Genomic DNA, 17,903 nt, shown 5'->3' on the forward strand with positions numbered 1-17,903 from the left:
GGTCGCTCTCTGTCTTCTGTTCCCCACCCAGACAGGAGGGGTTAAAGCAGCGGTTGATTAGGGGGCCCTGGCTTGCTCAGACCTGGTCACGTGAGGGGTATGAAATGCGGGGCGTGCGTGCGGCAGCAGAGGCCAGCATGACATTGGACCAGCCTGAGGTGCACCGTGTGTTCTCCCGGGGAAGCTCTCCCTGGATCACGGGACCCTGGCAGTGGCAGGCTGCACAGGCTCCCGGGAGGGGAGGTGTGGAGAGTGACCTGTGCTTGCACACAGGCTTCTTGGTGGCGGCAGCAGCAGCCTTAGCGTCTCATGCCCGCCTCTGATGTCTGCGCTGTTAGCTGTGGCTCACGCCCATCTCTGGAGCTCGTTTATGCCGTGCTCTGAATCCCCTCTCTTTGCACACCCCAAAACAATGGTCTCTTGCCTCTTAGGCAGGTCCAGACTTTTTCCCGGACTCCCTCCTGGCTAGCTGTGGCGCACTAGCCCCTTCAGGCTCTGTTCACACAGACAACCCCAGTCCTCTCCCTGGGATCCGACCTCCGAAGCCCGAGCCTCAGCTCCCAGCCCCCACCCGTCCCAGCAGGTGAGCAGACAAGCCTCTCAGGCTGGTGAGTGGTGGTTGGCACCGATCCTCTGTGCGGGAATCTCTCCACTTTGCCCTCTGCACCCCTCTTGCTGCGCTCTCCTCCGTGGCGCTGAAGCTTCCCCCCACCACCCCCCGAACCCCCCCCCTTCAGTCTCCGCCCGCGAAGGGGCTTCCTAGTGTGTGGAAACTTTTCCTCCTTCACAGCTCCCTCCCACTGGTGCAGGTCCCATCCCTATTGTTTTGTCTCTGTTTTTTCCTTTTTCTTTTGCCCTACCCAGGTACGTGGGGAGTTTCTTGCCTTTTGGGAGGTCTGAGGTCTTCTGCCCGCATTCAGTATGTGTTCTGTAGGAGGTGTTGCACATGTAGATGTATTTTTGATGTATTTGTGGGGAGGATGGTGAACTCCCCATCTTATTCCTCTGCCATCTTGACGATCTCCCTCCCAGGGTCACTTTTATTTTAGTTGTTCCAGCTCTTGAGTCAACATTTTTTCAAAGAAACCTCATTATCTTTTACAGGAGAATGGTTTTTAGAAACCAAGATCTGTACACTAGGTGTGCTAGCTGCTACTGTGGTGTCACGTGTTCTAGGCCCTTTTGGCAAATAGAGCCAGGAACTATTTGTATGTGTAGTAATCCATGAATACACATATATTGGTAATTATCTATCTGTCTATCTACCTATCATCTATTTATATCTGTCTTTTCCTCTCTTTCTATCTAAACATGAATTCAGACTGATAACTCTGACTCTAATCCCGCACCACAAGGTTCATTTCAGTCTTTCTCCCTTGTTCATTTTTAACTCATTTGTCTGACAGTGAGAAATCTGACTCCCTTATTTGTAATGTATTTAGTTATTTTTTAACCCTGGTAGACTTAGTAAAGAAGTTTCAGAATTTTTAACCTGTACCCTTTTAGAATTATTAACATATTTTCCAACTAGGGTACAGTGTTTATAAAGAGTATCTTTTTGTCTTTAGCTTTATAGTTTCCAGTCAAAACACAGTTTTCCAGAATTACTTAGGACACTCCTTACCACCCACAGTACTGTAGATTGTCACAGTCTACAATCCATGCTGGGATCCCCAGCATCTTGGTTGATTGTTTTTAATTTACATACCTTTAAGTTCACTCTATGCAGTATACAGTTGTATGAGTTTTTAAAAATGTATAGAATAATTTATTTACTACTTCAGTGCCATACAGAACAGTTTCATTACACTAAAAATTCTCTGTATAACCCCTTAGCAATCACCTACTTCTCCTTACACTGACACTTGGCAGCAATTGATTTTTTTTTTTCCACCCACAAAATTGTGCATTTCCAGAATGACAGGTAATTTAATTATACCATATGTAGAAATTTGGGTCTGACATCTTTTACTTAACAAAATATATTTAATATTCACTTATGTTTTTGCATGAATTAATATTTTCCTTATTTTGTCACTGAATTTTATCCCACTGTATGGATGTACCACAGTTTGTTTATACATTCATTTGTCGATGAAAATCTTGTTTGTTTCTACTTCCATTGGTTGGTGATTATGAACAAAGCTATTATAAATATTCACATGCAGATTTTTGTGTGAACATAAATTTTCAATTTACTTAAGAAAATACCTAAGAGTAGGATTACTGCGTCACTTGGTAGACATATGTTTAACATTATAAGAAGCTGTCAAACTGTCTTCTAAAGTGACTGTACCAATTTGCATTCTCACCATCATGAATGAAGGTTCTTGTTACTCTGCGTCCTTGCTAACTAGCATAGCTCCCTTGAGTACTTTTCATAGTTGTTAACAGGCTGTGAACATATTTGCATACCCCTTTGTTTGCCTAACATCACTTTTAAAACATTTTATCTATGATTACCACTTTTAATTGCTTGACTTTGTGCCTAGGACTATCAATTTGCTACAGCAATACAAACTAAATTTTATATTGCATATTATAATCTTTATAAATCTCTTCTTTTATTTTTTATGTGTGAACAGGATCTTGTTTTACATATTACTTCAAAAAAAGATGTAGAGTGGAATTTGGATATTAGTAATACTGGTATACTTTTCGAAGATGGCATATTCAAATTTAGCGTACTCAGTGGGACTCTGCGACCAATTGAAGAGTGTAATGTTTCTATAAATTTCTGTCCAAGTAAGTAGTTTTTTCCTTTATTTGTTGTTGTTTCTATATCAGTTTATCCTTCACATATTTTATTTTATCAAGTATATAAAAGTTTAGATTATTTATTATATGTTCTTAAAACAGATTTAAGAAATTTCTTACTAAAATTTTCTGGTAACCGTCATTATAAATGACACCCAATGATCCTTATCTCCTGGTATTCATGGTGTTATGTAGTCCCCTTCCACATCAAATAGGGCTAATATATGACCCATGGGATATTATGGATGGATGGTGTGTGACTTCTAAGATCAGAAAAGACGCCGCAACATCTGACTTCTCCTCTTGGATTGCTTGCTTTGGGGGAAGCTGGCCAGGATGTCTATTTATCTATATTTCCACTTTTCTGTTTTTTTTTTTTTCTAATTACAAAAAGTTTTCTGTACCTTTTAATAATTGGTATGGCGAATTTTCTTTCATTAAACATATATTTCAAAAATTTTTGGCAATTCTTATACATTTACTTTTCTAAATGAACTGTAGATTATTTTTTCCAGTTTCTAGAAAATGCATATAATTGAGTTTTTCCCTTCAAAGAATAACATGCTTTTACAGTAACTAAGGTGTCATTCTATATGCATCATTATATAAAGAACAAGAATATCTTTTCCCCACTAAATTATCTCGGTACCTTGTTGAAATTCAATTGACCATAAACAGAGTTGTTTATTTCTCTTAACCTGGTCTTAGAGAATGGCTTGTGAAGTATTCCTTCCATTTCTGTTTTTGTGAAGATTGGTATTAATTCTTCATGAAATGTTTAGTACATTTCACCAATGAAGTTGTTTGGGCTTTGGCTGTTCTATGTGAGAAGTCTTTTGACTCCTACTTCGATCCCTTTCTATAAGTCTATTCAGATTTTATATTTCTTCTTGAGTCAGTTTAAGTAATTTGTGTCTTTCTAGAAATTTGCACATTTCTTCTAGGTTATCTAATTTGTTTGTATACAGCTGTACATTGTGTTTCTTTATAATCCTTTTATTAAATTTCTGTAAAGTTAGTGTTTATTTTCCCTTTTTTTAATTCATGACTGTTGTAATTTGAATCTTCTCTCTTTTTTTTTTTTCTCTTGGTCATTCTTGCTAATGGTTTTTAAAATTTGATAATGTTTTCAAAGAACAACTTTTGATTTTCTTAATTTTTTCCTATACTTTAATTCAGTTAATTTCTGTTCTAATATTTATTATTTTCTCTATTCTACTTTGTTTGGCTGTAATTTGTTTTTTTTTTTTCCTTGTCTCTTATGGTGCAAGATGTTAGGTACTGATTTGAAATATCTTTTAGATAGAGGCATTTATAGCTATAAATTTCACTCTGAGTACTGCTTTAGGTGCATCCCATAAATTTTGGTATGTTTTGTTTTCCTTTCAATTTAAAATTATATTTAAAAATTTACTTTGCCATTTCTTAAGAATTAGTTTTTTGGGAGTGTGTTGTTTAATTTTCACGTATTTGAGAATTTCCCAAATTTTACTTTATTATTGATTTATATTTTTATTCCATTGTTGTTGCAGAACATACTTTGTATAGTTTCAGTCATTTTTAATATACTGAGGCTTACCTTACACTCTAAAGTATGGTCTACCCAGGAGAATGTTCCACATGCACTTGAGAAGTGTATGTATTTTGCTCTTGTTGGGTGGAATGTTCCATAGATGTGTGTTAGGTCTAGTTCATTTATAATGTTGTCAAAGTCGTTTATTTCTTTAGTGATCTTCTACCTACTTGACTTACCCACAATCGAGAGTGGAGTATTGAAGCTTTATAGGGTTATTATTTAATTATTTATTTGTCCTTTCAGTTCTACCAGGTTTTCCTCATGTACTTTGTGCACTGTTAAGTGCATATATGCTTAAAATTGTTATATCTTCTTGATGGTTTATCCTCTTATCAGTACATATAATGTCCTTATTTATCTATAGTAGCAATTTTCTTCTTAATATTTATTTTTTCTAAATTTATCATAGCCACCACTGCTCTCTTTTAGTTATTATTTGCGTGTATATCCTTTCTTCATCCTTTTACTTTCAACTGAATTGTGTTTTTGAATCTAAAGGTGTCTCCTGTAGATGACATGAATTTGGATTATTTTTTAAAGTTTATTTTACTTATCTCAGCCTTTTCATTGCTGTACTGAATTATTTTATATTTACTGATTAATTACTAATGAAGTTAAGGAAAGATTTACACCTGTCTTTTTTTTTTTTTTTAAATGATTATTCTGTGTTTATTTTATTTATTTTATTAATGGCTGTGTTGGGTCCTCGTTTCTGTCCGAGGGCTTTCTCTAGTTGTGGCAAGTGGGGGCCACCCTTCATCACGGTGCACGGGCCTCTCACTATCGCGGCCTCTCTTGCAGCGGAGCACAGGCTCCAGACGCGCAGGCTCAGTAATTGTGGCACATGGGCCCAGCCGCTCCGCGGCATGTGGGATCTTCCCAGACCAGGGCTCGAACCCGTGTCCCCTGCATTGGCAGGCAGACTCTCAACCACTGCGCCACCAGGGAAGCCCTACACCTGTCTTTTTGCTATTCATTTTCTGTATGTCTTTTAGTTTAACATTTAACTTCCCTTGTTGTTTCTTTCATAATAAAATTCTGAGGTATTTTCTTAGTGATTTCCCTGAAAAATACTAGTAACATCTTACTTTTTAAAATGTAATTGAGAATAATACCAAGTTCATTTCAACAGTATGCAAAAACTTTGCTCCAATATAGCATCCCCTTCCTTTGTACTATTATTGTCATGCAAATTACATCTTTGCACAATATAATCCCATCAACACAGTTTTATACTACTTTCTTATACTTTTTTTCTGTGTAGTTTTAAGGTTTTTTTTCCTTTTATTGACGTTTAGTTGTACGATATTATATAAGTTACAGGCATATAATATAGTGATTCACAATTTTTAAAGGTATACACCATTTATAGTTATTATAAAATATTGGCTATATTCCCCATACTGTACAATATATCCTTGTGGCTTATTTTATACCTAATAGTTTGTACTTTCTAATCCCCTACTCCTATATTGCCCCTCCCCCCCCCCCCCACCACTGGTAACCCTTAGTTCGTCTCTATATCTGTGAGTCTGCTTTTACTTCGTTGTATTTTTTTTCAGATTCCACATATGAATGATATCATGCAGTATTTGTCTTTCTCTGTCTGACTTATTTAACTTAGCATAATGCCCTTGAAGTACATCCATGTTGCTGCAGCCACTGTGGAAAACAGTATGGAGGTTTCTCAAAATACTAAAAACAGAACTGCCATATTACCCAGCAGTTTTACTCCTGGGTATAAATGCGAAAAAAACAAAAACACTAATTTGAAAAGATACATGCACCCAAATGTTTGTAGCAGCATTATTTACAATTGCCAAGATATGGAAGCACCCTAAATGTTCATCAACAGATGAATGGATAAAGACGTGGTATATATATACAATGGAATACTACTCAGCCATAAAAAGAAAAGAAATTTTGCCATTTGCAGCACCATGGATGGACTTGGAGGACATTATGCTAAGTGAAATAAGTATGCATTTAAAAAAAAATCAGATAGTCAAGGAAAATAAAAACAAAACTACTTTTATATTATCATTTATATTTACTCATATATTTACCTTTACCTCTTTATTTCTTTCTGTGATTCAATTTACTGTCTAGTGTCCTTTTATTTCAGTTTCAAGGGCTCCCTTTAGTATTTCTTCTAGAAAAGGTCTGCTGGTGATGAAGTCTGTCAGTTTTTGTTTATCTGGGAATGTCCTAATTTCTTCCTCATTTCTGAAGGATAATTTTGTTGGATATAGAATTCTTGGTTGATAGTCTTTTTCTTTCAGTACTTTAAATATGTCTTCCTACTGCATTCTGGCCTTCATGGTTTTTGATAAGTCAGCTGTTCACATTATTGAAGATCCCATATATATAATGAGTCACTTTTTCTGCTTTGAAGACTCTCTTTCCTTTGGTTTTTGGCCATTTGACAAATGTGTCTGAGAGTATATCTCTTTGAATTTATCTTACATGGAGTTCATTGAAATTCTTACATGTTTCAATTAATGGTTTTCATCAAATTTTGTACGTTTTTGGCCATTATTTCTTCAAATAGTCTTTCTGCCCTTTCTTTCTCTATCTCTGGGATTCTCGTTTTATGTATATTGGTTCACTTGATGTTGTCCTGTAAATCTTTGAGGCTCTGTTCAGTTTTCTTCATTCTGTTTTCTTCTGTTCCTCACACTGGAGGAACTCAACTGACATTTTTTTCATGTTGGCTGATTCTTTCTTTAGTCAGTTTAGATCTACTGGTGAAACCATGTTGAATGAATTTTTCATTTCAGTTATTGTACATTTCAACTCCACAATTTATGTATAATATATATTTATATATAAATGTGTGTGTCTATGTGCAATGTTTGAACTTTCTCAGGGACAGCTCCTACTGACAGTCTTTTTTCCTGTGTATAGATCATTCACTGTTGGTGTTTTGTGTGTCTCAAAATTTTATTTTTGAAAATGGGGCATTATAAGTAATGTAATATGGCTACCATGGAAATGAGAACTTCACCTTCACTCAGTAGTTGTTGTTGCAATTTTTGGTTTGTTGTTATTATTGTTACTGTTTGTTTGTTTAATGACATTACAGAACTAATTCTGTAAGATTTGTATTCTTTTTCTTATGTGTCCACTGAACTCTCAATTTAGTGCTCATCTAATCATTAAACAGTGATTTCCTTAAATGCTTTAAATCAATAAGTTGCCCATACTTTGCTGAGGGATTCTGTGCACATGTTGGGGCATGTCATTGATGGATGAACGGACAAAGAAGATATGGTATATACTTACAATGGAATATTATTCATCCTTAAAAAAGGGGACTTCCCTGGCTGTCCAGTGGTTAAGACTCTGCGCTTCCACTGCAGAGGTTGTGGGTTGGATCCCTGTTCGGGGAACTAAGATCCCACATGCTGCAGGGCACAGCCAAAAAAAAAAAAAAGAAGGAAATCCTGTAATGTGTGACATGTTTGAATCTTGAGAACACTATACTAAGTGAAATAAGCCAGTCACAGAAAGACAAATACTGCATGATTCTACTTATGTGAGATACTAAAATAGTCAAACTAATAGAAACAAGGAATAGAATGGTGCTTTTCAGGGTCTAGGGAAGGGGGAAATGGAGAGTTGCTAATCAGTGGGCATAAAGTTTCAGTTATGCAAGACGAATAAGTTCTAGAGATCTGCTGTACAACATTGTGTCTACATATAAAAATACTGTAATGTACCCTTAAAATCTGTTAAAATGGTAGATCTCATATTAAGTGTTCTTATCACAATAAATTTTTTAAAATGTGGGGATAAAAGGTATCTCTCTGCATCTGTACATTTCAAACAACTAAAAAATTCCTCCAGTCTTTTTTTTTTTTTAAATCAGAAAACTGTTAGGACAAATTAGTTTCCTTTTGGACAAGTTACAATGGTAGCATTTTGATTTTTGACTCAAAGTCTGTTTTTCTATCCACTCCTGGCCCCACACCGAATCCCCTTGTCCTAAATCTGATCCATTGTCTAACTTTTTTACACCCCCCCCACTTATGTGCAAACCATGATTCCAATAATCTTATTAACATAACTTCTCACCCACAGGTCACAGGGCTTTGGAAGGACAACGTAATAAGCAGCACAGAAAGCAACTTGTTTACTTTTCCCAGCCTCTTGAGAGATGTGGGTCTCTAATTGACTTAAGATTTCTTTTAATCACACCTAGTGAGATCTTGTCCTTGTTCTTTGTGCTATCCTGTAGCATCTGCCGTTTTATTCTAGCAGGCATTGGTGATTGATTACACTTTTGTTCTGCCATTTTCTCTTCTTGTAATCTGACTGTGGTATAAGCCTTTTATTTCAAACCATGGTCAGGGCTTCTATGTCTCCTATTTCCTTTGCCTTGTAGATGGAACCTTTGCCATCAGTATCACTTAAAGTAGGGCAAATATATTTTATCTCCACTTTGGGTAGACCCTGTTATACTGCTAACCAAGCAGGGCTCCTTTATACTGTCAGGTCTTTCAAGAGTTTGAGTGAGGTGGGTTTTAGTTTTCACTCCCCCTTTATTGCTCTTCCTTGGACTGCCACAGGGATAGAGGCAGGCCTGTGATAGTATCTGTTATCCACACTGGTATGTAGGCAAATCATCAATCCCTTCTGAATCTGAACCACTGGTCTTGAATCTAATTTGTGTGGCTAGACTCTCACTCCCCTTGGATAAGATTGTTCTTAGTTCTCATGTAAATACCCTCAATGTTTCCTGAGCCTGACACCCAGTATGCGCATATCTTAGAAGATTCTCAACATGAGAATCCGTGCTACATTAAAACATAGAATTTTTCAGATAATGAGCTTTAGGAAGTGAAGGTATGGCATCTAGCATTTTTAAGCACACAGGAGCAAAGGAACAGCAGGAAGGTGCTTGAAAAAACATCTATGCACTTTTTTTTTTTTTTCTCTCTTTGAGGAAGTCTATACTACTATTTGTCTCTCATTAAAAGCATCTGCTTAAGTACCTTTATAGTTTATATACTATAACTAAAGCATACCAAATGTCATTTCCAGACTATTTTTCTATTTAAAAGGGTGTTATAGTAACTTACCTGTGTTTCTTCCTAATTATTCTTACTTATGAAGCAATGTTAGGATTACAGGCTCTTGTATATGCTATTTGGGCCTATCCAGATTCCCATTACTGGGCTTTTCGATCCCTCTCTCAGTTGTGGGTGTTGGCTCCTGGCAGGTTATGTTTGTCCCTTTCTCCAGGGGATTGCCCTTGGCTGGAGGAAGATACCTCATGAAGAGATAGCAAGGAGATTAAGTCTAACCACCACTGCTACCTCAGGTGACCCAACGCGCTCCCTCCCACCCCCTCCCCCTGCTCTGTCCGACATCCCAGAGCTCCCTGTGGAATCAGGTTGAATCGATTCTAAAACTACAGCTTCTCATAGCTTCTTGCCCTGCCCTGTTCTGCTTCCCTCCTTTACCCACAGGTTCCTCCTGAGAGCACTCCCTCAGTAAATCACTTGCATTAGGATCTCTCGGACACTACTATGTTTTACACATGTGGCAATCTAATAAAATACCCGCGGCTAGCTATGTTAACAATAGAAAAGGCAGAATAAGAACCTCTTAACTGCTTTTAAGCTTTTTAGAGAGTTCATTGAGCTGTGTGTTTGCTCTCTCCATAATATTCTGTTAGCACGGTATTGCATTAAATCTATGTCCAGCACATCTCTTAGCCTGGCCTTGTATATGCACTTTAGACTTATATGTGAGAGACAGTACATAGGATACTGTGGTTATATTTTTTAAATGTTTCATCTTTTACTACCTCTGTTTAGAACTCTGAAAAGATGATAGAAAACATCAAATATTCCCTGCATTCTGAAGTTTACTTTATAAAAATTAGTAGGTTTCATTATATATTTCTTTGTATTTCTTCTTAGTGTCTAATGTGTCTGGTCCTAAAAGAAATAGTATAAAAGTTAGTCCAGCTAAAGCCACCACCTGTATTTCTATACAGAGCTTCTCCTTTATGTCCTTATCAACATTTATATCCAGATGAAATGGACTGAATCATCTAGAAGGAAATAAACATTTCCATTTGCCTTTTCCTTCAGTATGGGGCTGAGCCCAAGCAGTCAAACCTGTAGGTTCCTTCCTTAGGATCTCATCCTAACTCTTAAAAAAAAATTAAACATGCCTATAACACCTTTATATAACTTATATCTCAGATGAGAGAGAAGGCATACCTGAGCTTAAAAACATGTTACTGAATCCCCAGTAAGTCTTAGGTTACACAAGGAACCCCCTTCTCCATTATCCCAGAAACCTTTAACACTTCTAAAACCCAGGAATAACCTCAAAGCAATCCATTCAAAACTCAGAATTCAGTAAGTTTTTTTGTTTTTTTTTACTTTTTTTTTTTTAAAGGAAATCCTTTATTTTTATTTTTTATTTATTTATTTATTTATTTTTGGCTGTGTTGGGTCTTCGTTTCTGTGCAAGGGCTTTCTCTAGTTGCGGCAAGCGGGGGCCACTCCTCATCGCGGTGCGCGGGCCTCTCACCGTCGCGGCCTCTCTTGTTGCGGAGCACAGGCTCCAGACGCGCAGGCTCAGTAGTTGTGGCTCACGGGCCTAATTGCTCCGCGGCATGTGGGATCTTCCCAGACCAGGGCTCGAACCCGTGTCCCCTGCATTGACAGGCAGATTCTCAACCACTGCACCACCAGGGAAGCCCCTCAGTAAGTTTTTGATTTCTAAAATATAACCTTGAATTCATACTCATGAGATCACATTTTTCTGCCTGTGAGACTTATGTTTGGGGATTTGGGTCTTAAAAGGCATTGGCAACTGGCTCTGATGGCACCTGTTGTCCAAGACCAGCCTGCTGCTTCTGTGCTGAGCCTTTTTCTCCTACACAAACTGCCTTTCCTCCTGTAAGTTGCCATGTGGCAATTTCCTGTTTTTTCCTACCAGGTGAAGTTGGCCAGTCGACCCTGATAGCCTTACATAAACCTAAAAATCTGCAAGAAAGCACATTCCTTTCCTCTCAGCATATCCATTTCTCAGTATTCCCTGAGATCTTTATGGCAGTTATCTGACCTCATCTTCATGCTGCATATACTAAAGGGATGGGCAGCTCCTGTTAAGGCATGGAAAACAGTTTAAAAAAGAAGTCCTGTTGTACTGTTTCCCCAAGGTATATGTATTTTCCCATAATAATGAAAATCTACTGTAAGGAGACGTACTCTATTTCTAGACAGAGTGCACTTTAAAAGATTTTTATTTCAATGACAGCTCATTACAAGTCTTAAGTTCCTTGGCAGGATAAATCCAGTTTCTGGGTAATCTATTCTGCTCCATTGAGCTGTAACTTCATAGTACATCTTAATATTTAGTAAGGTTTAAATTATGTAAATGTTTTTTGGTGTGTGTGAACTAATCTAAAATACTTAAAAAATGTTTTTCTTTCATTAGGACAGCCTAGAAAATACACAGCTGATATTCCTATACATTTAAATGATAATCCAGTTTGCTTTCGAATGTTATGTCTGGTCGGAGAGGTAAAATTACCCAAGTTATTGTTTGATCCTCCTTTCATATTTTTTACTCCTGTTCCTTTGGGTGTAACAACTGTGATGGATGTCAACATTTTACCTCAGAACTATTTCAGGTAGATGCCTAATGTGAATTGACCACATTTTCTTTAGATGCTTTTTTCTTTCTGTCTGTGTTATATGAGTCATGAACAATGTCTGACTTGTTTCTATAGTTGGAGTGAACTACTAAAATATTTAACTGTACATTTAAATTAAAAATACCCCCAAAAAGCCCATTTAGTTGTCTCACCGTTAGTCGTTCAATTTTCTGGTAAAAATTTTTGGTATATCTCTTTTTGTGGTATGAGAAGCAAGCTTAAAAACTCAGTGTATTAGTTTTCTTTTGCTGTGTGACAAATTACCACAGACTTAGTGCCTTAAAACATGAATTTGTTCTCCCAGTTTCTTTGGGGGGGTAGGTGATGGTTGGGTCAGGAGTCCAGGTTAGTTTAGTGTCCACTGCTCAAGGTCTCAATAGGCAGAGCTCAAGGTGTGGGCTATAGCAGCAGTCTCATCTGAGGCTCAGTCCTCCTCCATGCTCTCTGGTTGTTGGCAGAACTAATCCTTGTAGTTGTAGGACTCAGACATCGTTTTTTTGCTGGCTGTTGGCTCGGATAACTCTCAGCTCTTAGAGGCCACCGTCAAGTCCTAGACATGTGGTCCCCTCCTCACAACATGGCATTTAACTCATTCAAAGCCAGAAGTACACCATCTCTCTGACTTTTCTCTCTCACCTGATTAAATTGGATCTGCCCCTGATTATCTCCCTTTGCTTACTCAAATTCCATTGACTAGGGACCTTCATTACCTATGGAAAGTTCCTTTACTATTGCCATATAGCATAACTTAATCACCAAAGTGATGTCTCATCATATTTACAGATCCTGCCACCCAAGGAGTGGGAACTCTGCAGTTTGTACACTAAGGAACAGGACTCTTGGTGGCCATCACAGAATTCTGCTTATCATGTGCACACAGTATAGGGAATGCAATCTGTTTTCGTTTTTTAAAAAATTTATGAACAGCTCAAATCCCAGGACTGTACTGGCCTAGATATATTATGAGCCCTCACATTACAAAACAAATAGAGCTTGTGTTTGTGTGTGTGTGTGTGTGTGTGTATATGTATGTATGTATTAATATATATATATATATAACTGCTGGGCTGCTGAGAAGTGTGGGAGGTCTCTAAAGGGTATCAGATCAAGCCAAACCAGAATACATTCTTATAAGCTGAAACCAGAGCAGGAGTGGTGAACTGTAATAACATGCCAAATGCAAGCTTGTTCTTAAATTGGGACAACTTCAAGATAGGAAAACTTAATCTCTGATTCCTGGATTAATCTGGAAGAAGCTAAAATGGTTCCACGTGAGTAAGTCCTTCTATCTTTCAGCAGAAGCAAGCAAATCTTCTCTAGATCAGTGGTTCTTAAACTTTGGTGTATATCGGAATCCGAATTTCTGTATAGGAAATTAAAAGAATGTATATGTAGATATTTAAAACTATGAAGATCATTTATCAAGATAGACAAATATAAGTCCAATATTTAAAATTCAATAGCATTTCAGCATACAACATTTAGAACGTGCAACTGTAAAACTACTATTCATAAAAACATTAACAATTAAAGATAATAGGAAGAGTTGTATGGAACTGTATGGAGAAAATTATAAAATTTAAGTCAAAGAACTCATAAATAAATGAAGATTTACACATATTCATGAATTGGGGTACTTAATATTATAAAAAGGACAGTTTTCTACAAATCAATTTAGATATTTCATGCAACTGAAATAAAAATTCAAATAAATTTTTTCATAGAGATTGACAAATAAAATTCTAAATTTTATATGAAAAAATCAAGGGTCAAGAGTAGCCAAGCCACCCCTGAAGAAAAAGAATAAGGTGAGAAGGGCTTGGCTTCCCAAATATCAAGACTAATAAATCAATGTGATAGTGGTGCAGTGATAGAGAAAATGTGCAAAGGAGTAGAATAGACTTAAAAAAGGCCCACACATGGATGGATACCGAATATATGACAAAGGTAGTATAGATCTATGGAGCAAAGAGATTACTATTCAATAAATGGTGCTAGAATAATCGACTGTATAGAATATTTCAAACTGGATTCCTGTCTTAATACACGAAAATTCATTACACATGGATTGAAGGCTTAAATGTGAAAGGTCAAATGTAAAAAAAAAAAACTTAGAGGACTTCCTTGGTGGCACAGTGGTTAAGAATCTGCCTGCCAGTGCAGGGGACATGGGTTCGAGCCCTGGTCCAGGAAGATCCCACATGCCATGGAGCAACTAGGCCCGTGCACCACAACTACTGAGCCTGTGCTCTAGAGCCCACGAGCCACAACTACTGAGCCTGCATGCCACAACTACTGAAGCCCCTGTGCCTAGAGCCCATGCTCTCCAACAAGAGAAGCCCGCTCACCACAACTAGAGAAAGCCTGCACGCAGCAACAAAGACCCAATGCAGCCAAAAATTAATTAATTAATTTAAAAAAAGGCAATTTGAATATAGGCAAAAAAAAAATTAGAGAAAACAATTTTAATGTCTGTGGGTAGAGAAAGATTTCTTAAGCCTTAAAATCATGCTAACAATAGAATAAATAACTGATACAAATTAATCAGAAAAATATCAAGTAACTCAACAGAAATGTTGACAAAAAGTTTCAATCGCTATTTCACAGATAAAATGGAAAATAAACACATGAAAACATATAATTGACCTATTTGTAAACTTGGAAGTAAAAATTAGTGACTGCAATAAGATAGCATTTTGCTTGTCCTAGGTAGGCAAACATTAATAAATCAGGTTACTAGTTACAGTGTCAGTGAGTAGGACCACACTGGATAATACTATGTAAAGTGTAACATCAGCATATTTCATAGCCCAACATTTACACTTCACAGTATATACAAGAAAAACTCATCAGGGAAATGCAAATCAAAACCACAATGAGATATCGCCTCACACCTATCAGAATGGCAGTTGTCAAAAAGACAACAAATAATAAGTGTTGACGAGGATGTGGAGGAAAGGGAACCTTAGTTCACTGTTGGTGGGAATGTATACTGGTGCAGCCACTATGGCAAACAGCATGGTGGGTCTTCAAAAGATTAAAAATAGAGCTATCATATGATGCAGCAATTCCAGTCCTGAGTATATATATAAAGAAAATAAAAACACTAGTTAGAAAAGATTGATGCACCCCAGTATTCACAGCAGCATTATTTACAATAGCCAGTGTATGGAAGCAATTTTAGTGTCCATCAACAGATGAATGAATAAAGAAGATGTGTATATATTCTACATATTCAATGGAATATTATCCAGCCATAAAAAAGAATGAAATTTTGCCATTTGCAACAACATGGATGGACCTGGAAGGTATTATGCTTAGTGAAGTAAGTCAGACAGAGAAAGACAAATACTGTATGTTTTCATTTATATGTGGAATCTAAAAAATAAAACGAATGAATATAACAAAAGGGAAACAGATTCATAGATACAGAGAACAAACTAGTGGTTACCAGAGGGGAGAGAGGTAGGAGGAGGGTCAAGATAGGGGAAGGGGGTTAAGAGGTACAAGCTACTATGTATAAAATAAATAAGCTACAAGGATATATTATACAACACAGGGAAGATAGCCAATATTTTATAATAACTTTTTTGATTTTTTTTTTTATACAGCAGGTTCTTGTTAGTTATCTGTTTTATACATATTAGCGTATATATTTTAATCCCAATCTCCCAATTCATCCCACCAACACCACCCACACCCCACTTTCCCCCCTTTTCCCACTTTTTCATATGTTTGTTCTCTACATCTTTGTCTCTGGTTCTGCCTTGTGAACCAGTTCATCTGTACCATGTTTCTAGATTCCATATATATGCGTTAATATACGATATTTGTTTTTCTCTTGACTTACTTCACTTTGTATGACAGTCTCTAGGTCCATCCACGTCTCTACAAATGACCCAATTTCGTTCCTTTTTATGGCTGAGTAATATTCCATTGTATATATGTACCACATCCTCCTCTTCCATTCGTCTGTCAATGGACATTTAGGTTGCTTCCATAACCTGGCTATTGTAAATAGCCAATATTTTATAATAACTTTAATACTGAATCACTGTGCTGTACATCTGAAACTAATATAACATTATAAATCAACTATACTTAAATAAAGTGCACATGTGTGCTACAAGGTATGTTTGAAATTAGTCATAGTTGCATTATTCAGAATAGCAAAATCTGGGAACTGCACAAATGTCCAGTGACATGTAAAGGGATAAATAATTTGTGATATATGTGTACGTGAATATTCTATAGCTGTGAAGTGGAGGAACTTCAACTAATGAGACAACTGTATTATGAATCCTAGAAAAGAAAATATTGAGATTAATAAAAAGTTAAGAGAGACTACGTATATTGATATCCTTTATATAAAATGACAAAAAAGGAAAGCAAAACAAATTTTTATTTAGAAATATACGCCTGTCTATATATACAAAGAAATAGATGTAAAGAGTGGCTGGTTTACATCTTAAAATTATATAAATTGTGAGGATTTATATACTGATGTGAATTGCCTATTAGCATTACTTTCATAAACTACCAGATCTTGGACCCACCTCAGAGCTTCTCTAGTTCAATACCTTATTTTACAGTTAAGCATTCTGAGATCCAGAGAAAATGAGTTCCATGTGTGATGTAATGGTTGGAAATAAATGAAAATTGTCCAAGTTGAGGAGCATAGAACGGCCTTTAGTTTCTAACATTTGGCCTGCAAGATACGATGAGTGCTTACTTAGGCCTCGGGGGCTTACTTTAAATGCCATTTTGTGAGAGAGTGTAGTTCCTCAACATTAACTTTACAACTTTGGGATTCACAGTTTTTCCAAGACCCTATGTTGTAAGCAGACACTAAACTTTGTTGCTTAAATAGGAAATAGACATGACTTGAATTACATTGTACTAGAAAGTACTTTTTTCTTGGTCAAGAAACGTCTCATATATGAATTAATCTTTTAATCTTTCAGCTTTTAAGTTAATGTATAATGGTATCAATTTTAAAAATACCTCAAGTTAAAAGCTGAGTCTTACAAAACATGGTATAATGAAATGAGCATGTAAAAGGGACTGTAGAGATGATGTAACCTATTCTCATTATATATACAATAAAGTCAATAGCATTAATGACTTATCCAATGACAGTTAATTAGCAACAGAATTGGATTCAAACCTGATTTATAAACTGCTTTTTCATGTTTTATCCAGTGAACCATATGAGTTTAGCTAATTCAAGTTGAGAGCTTTCTTTACTTTTTCTAATTAGCTGAATCATCTTCATTCTAATTAAAGTACTAGGGAAATATGATTCCCATTTGATAGCACTTCTTATTTGCTATAGGAACCTACATATATAATAAAACAAAGTAATATGGTGAAATATTTATTGACAACTAAAATTTACCAAGTATTAATTAGAATTGAGGTGAATACTACATACTATGCTATTAAAAATCACAAACATTTTAGATTGGCTAAGTAAATTATAGTATATAATGAAATATGCAAACATTTAGTAGAATATTTTTAATAGTAATGATTGAAAAAATATTCATGATATATGTGTACAAGTGCTTAATTGTACCCAAATTAAAGAAAAAATATGTGTATATGCATTTGTTAATATTTAGTCTACATGCATTAAAGCTTTAGCTGTTTTAAGCAATAATTTCCAGTAAATTTTTGTCAGGACATATTTAAGGACAGTGCTTTTAGCATGGCTGTGGTTAAAAACACATTGCACCTTATCAGGCATTTTAACCCTGTTATTTTAATCCTGACAGGTCAAAAGGAACTTTTGATCACCTCATGTAGTTCTTGGTTAAATCAACATATTATCAATTTTACTTATATTGTGACCAGAAAACGAGAGATGATACAAAAATATCTTTA

General features: G+C 36.2%; 1 protein-coding gene across 1 annotated transcript in view; it reads left to right on the forward strand.

Moving 5' to 3' along the window:
* Nucleotides 1-17,903, forward strand: part of CFAP47 (cilia and flagella associated protein 47) — a 487,004-nt gene that overhangs the window by 108,909 nt on the left and 360,192 nt on the right. Inside the window, 2 exon segments of the mRNA XM_059910362.1 lie at nucleotides 2,586-2,745; nucleotides 11,798-11,993. Coding sequence (XP_059766345.1) covers nucleotides 2,586-2,745; nucleotides 11,798-11,993 — 356 coding nt within the window.

The sequence above is a fragment of the Balaenoptera ricei genome, chromosome X (assembly GCF_028023285.1).
Source record: "Balaenoptera ricei isolate mBalRic1 chromosome X, mBalRic1.hap2, whole genome shotgun sequence".
NCBI classification, from domain to species: Eukaryota; Metazoa; Chordata; class Mammalia; order Artiodactyla; family Balaenopteridae; genus Balaenoptera; species Balaenoptera ricei.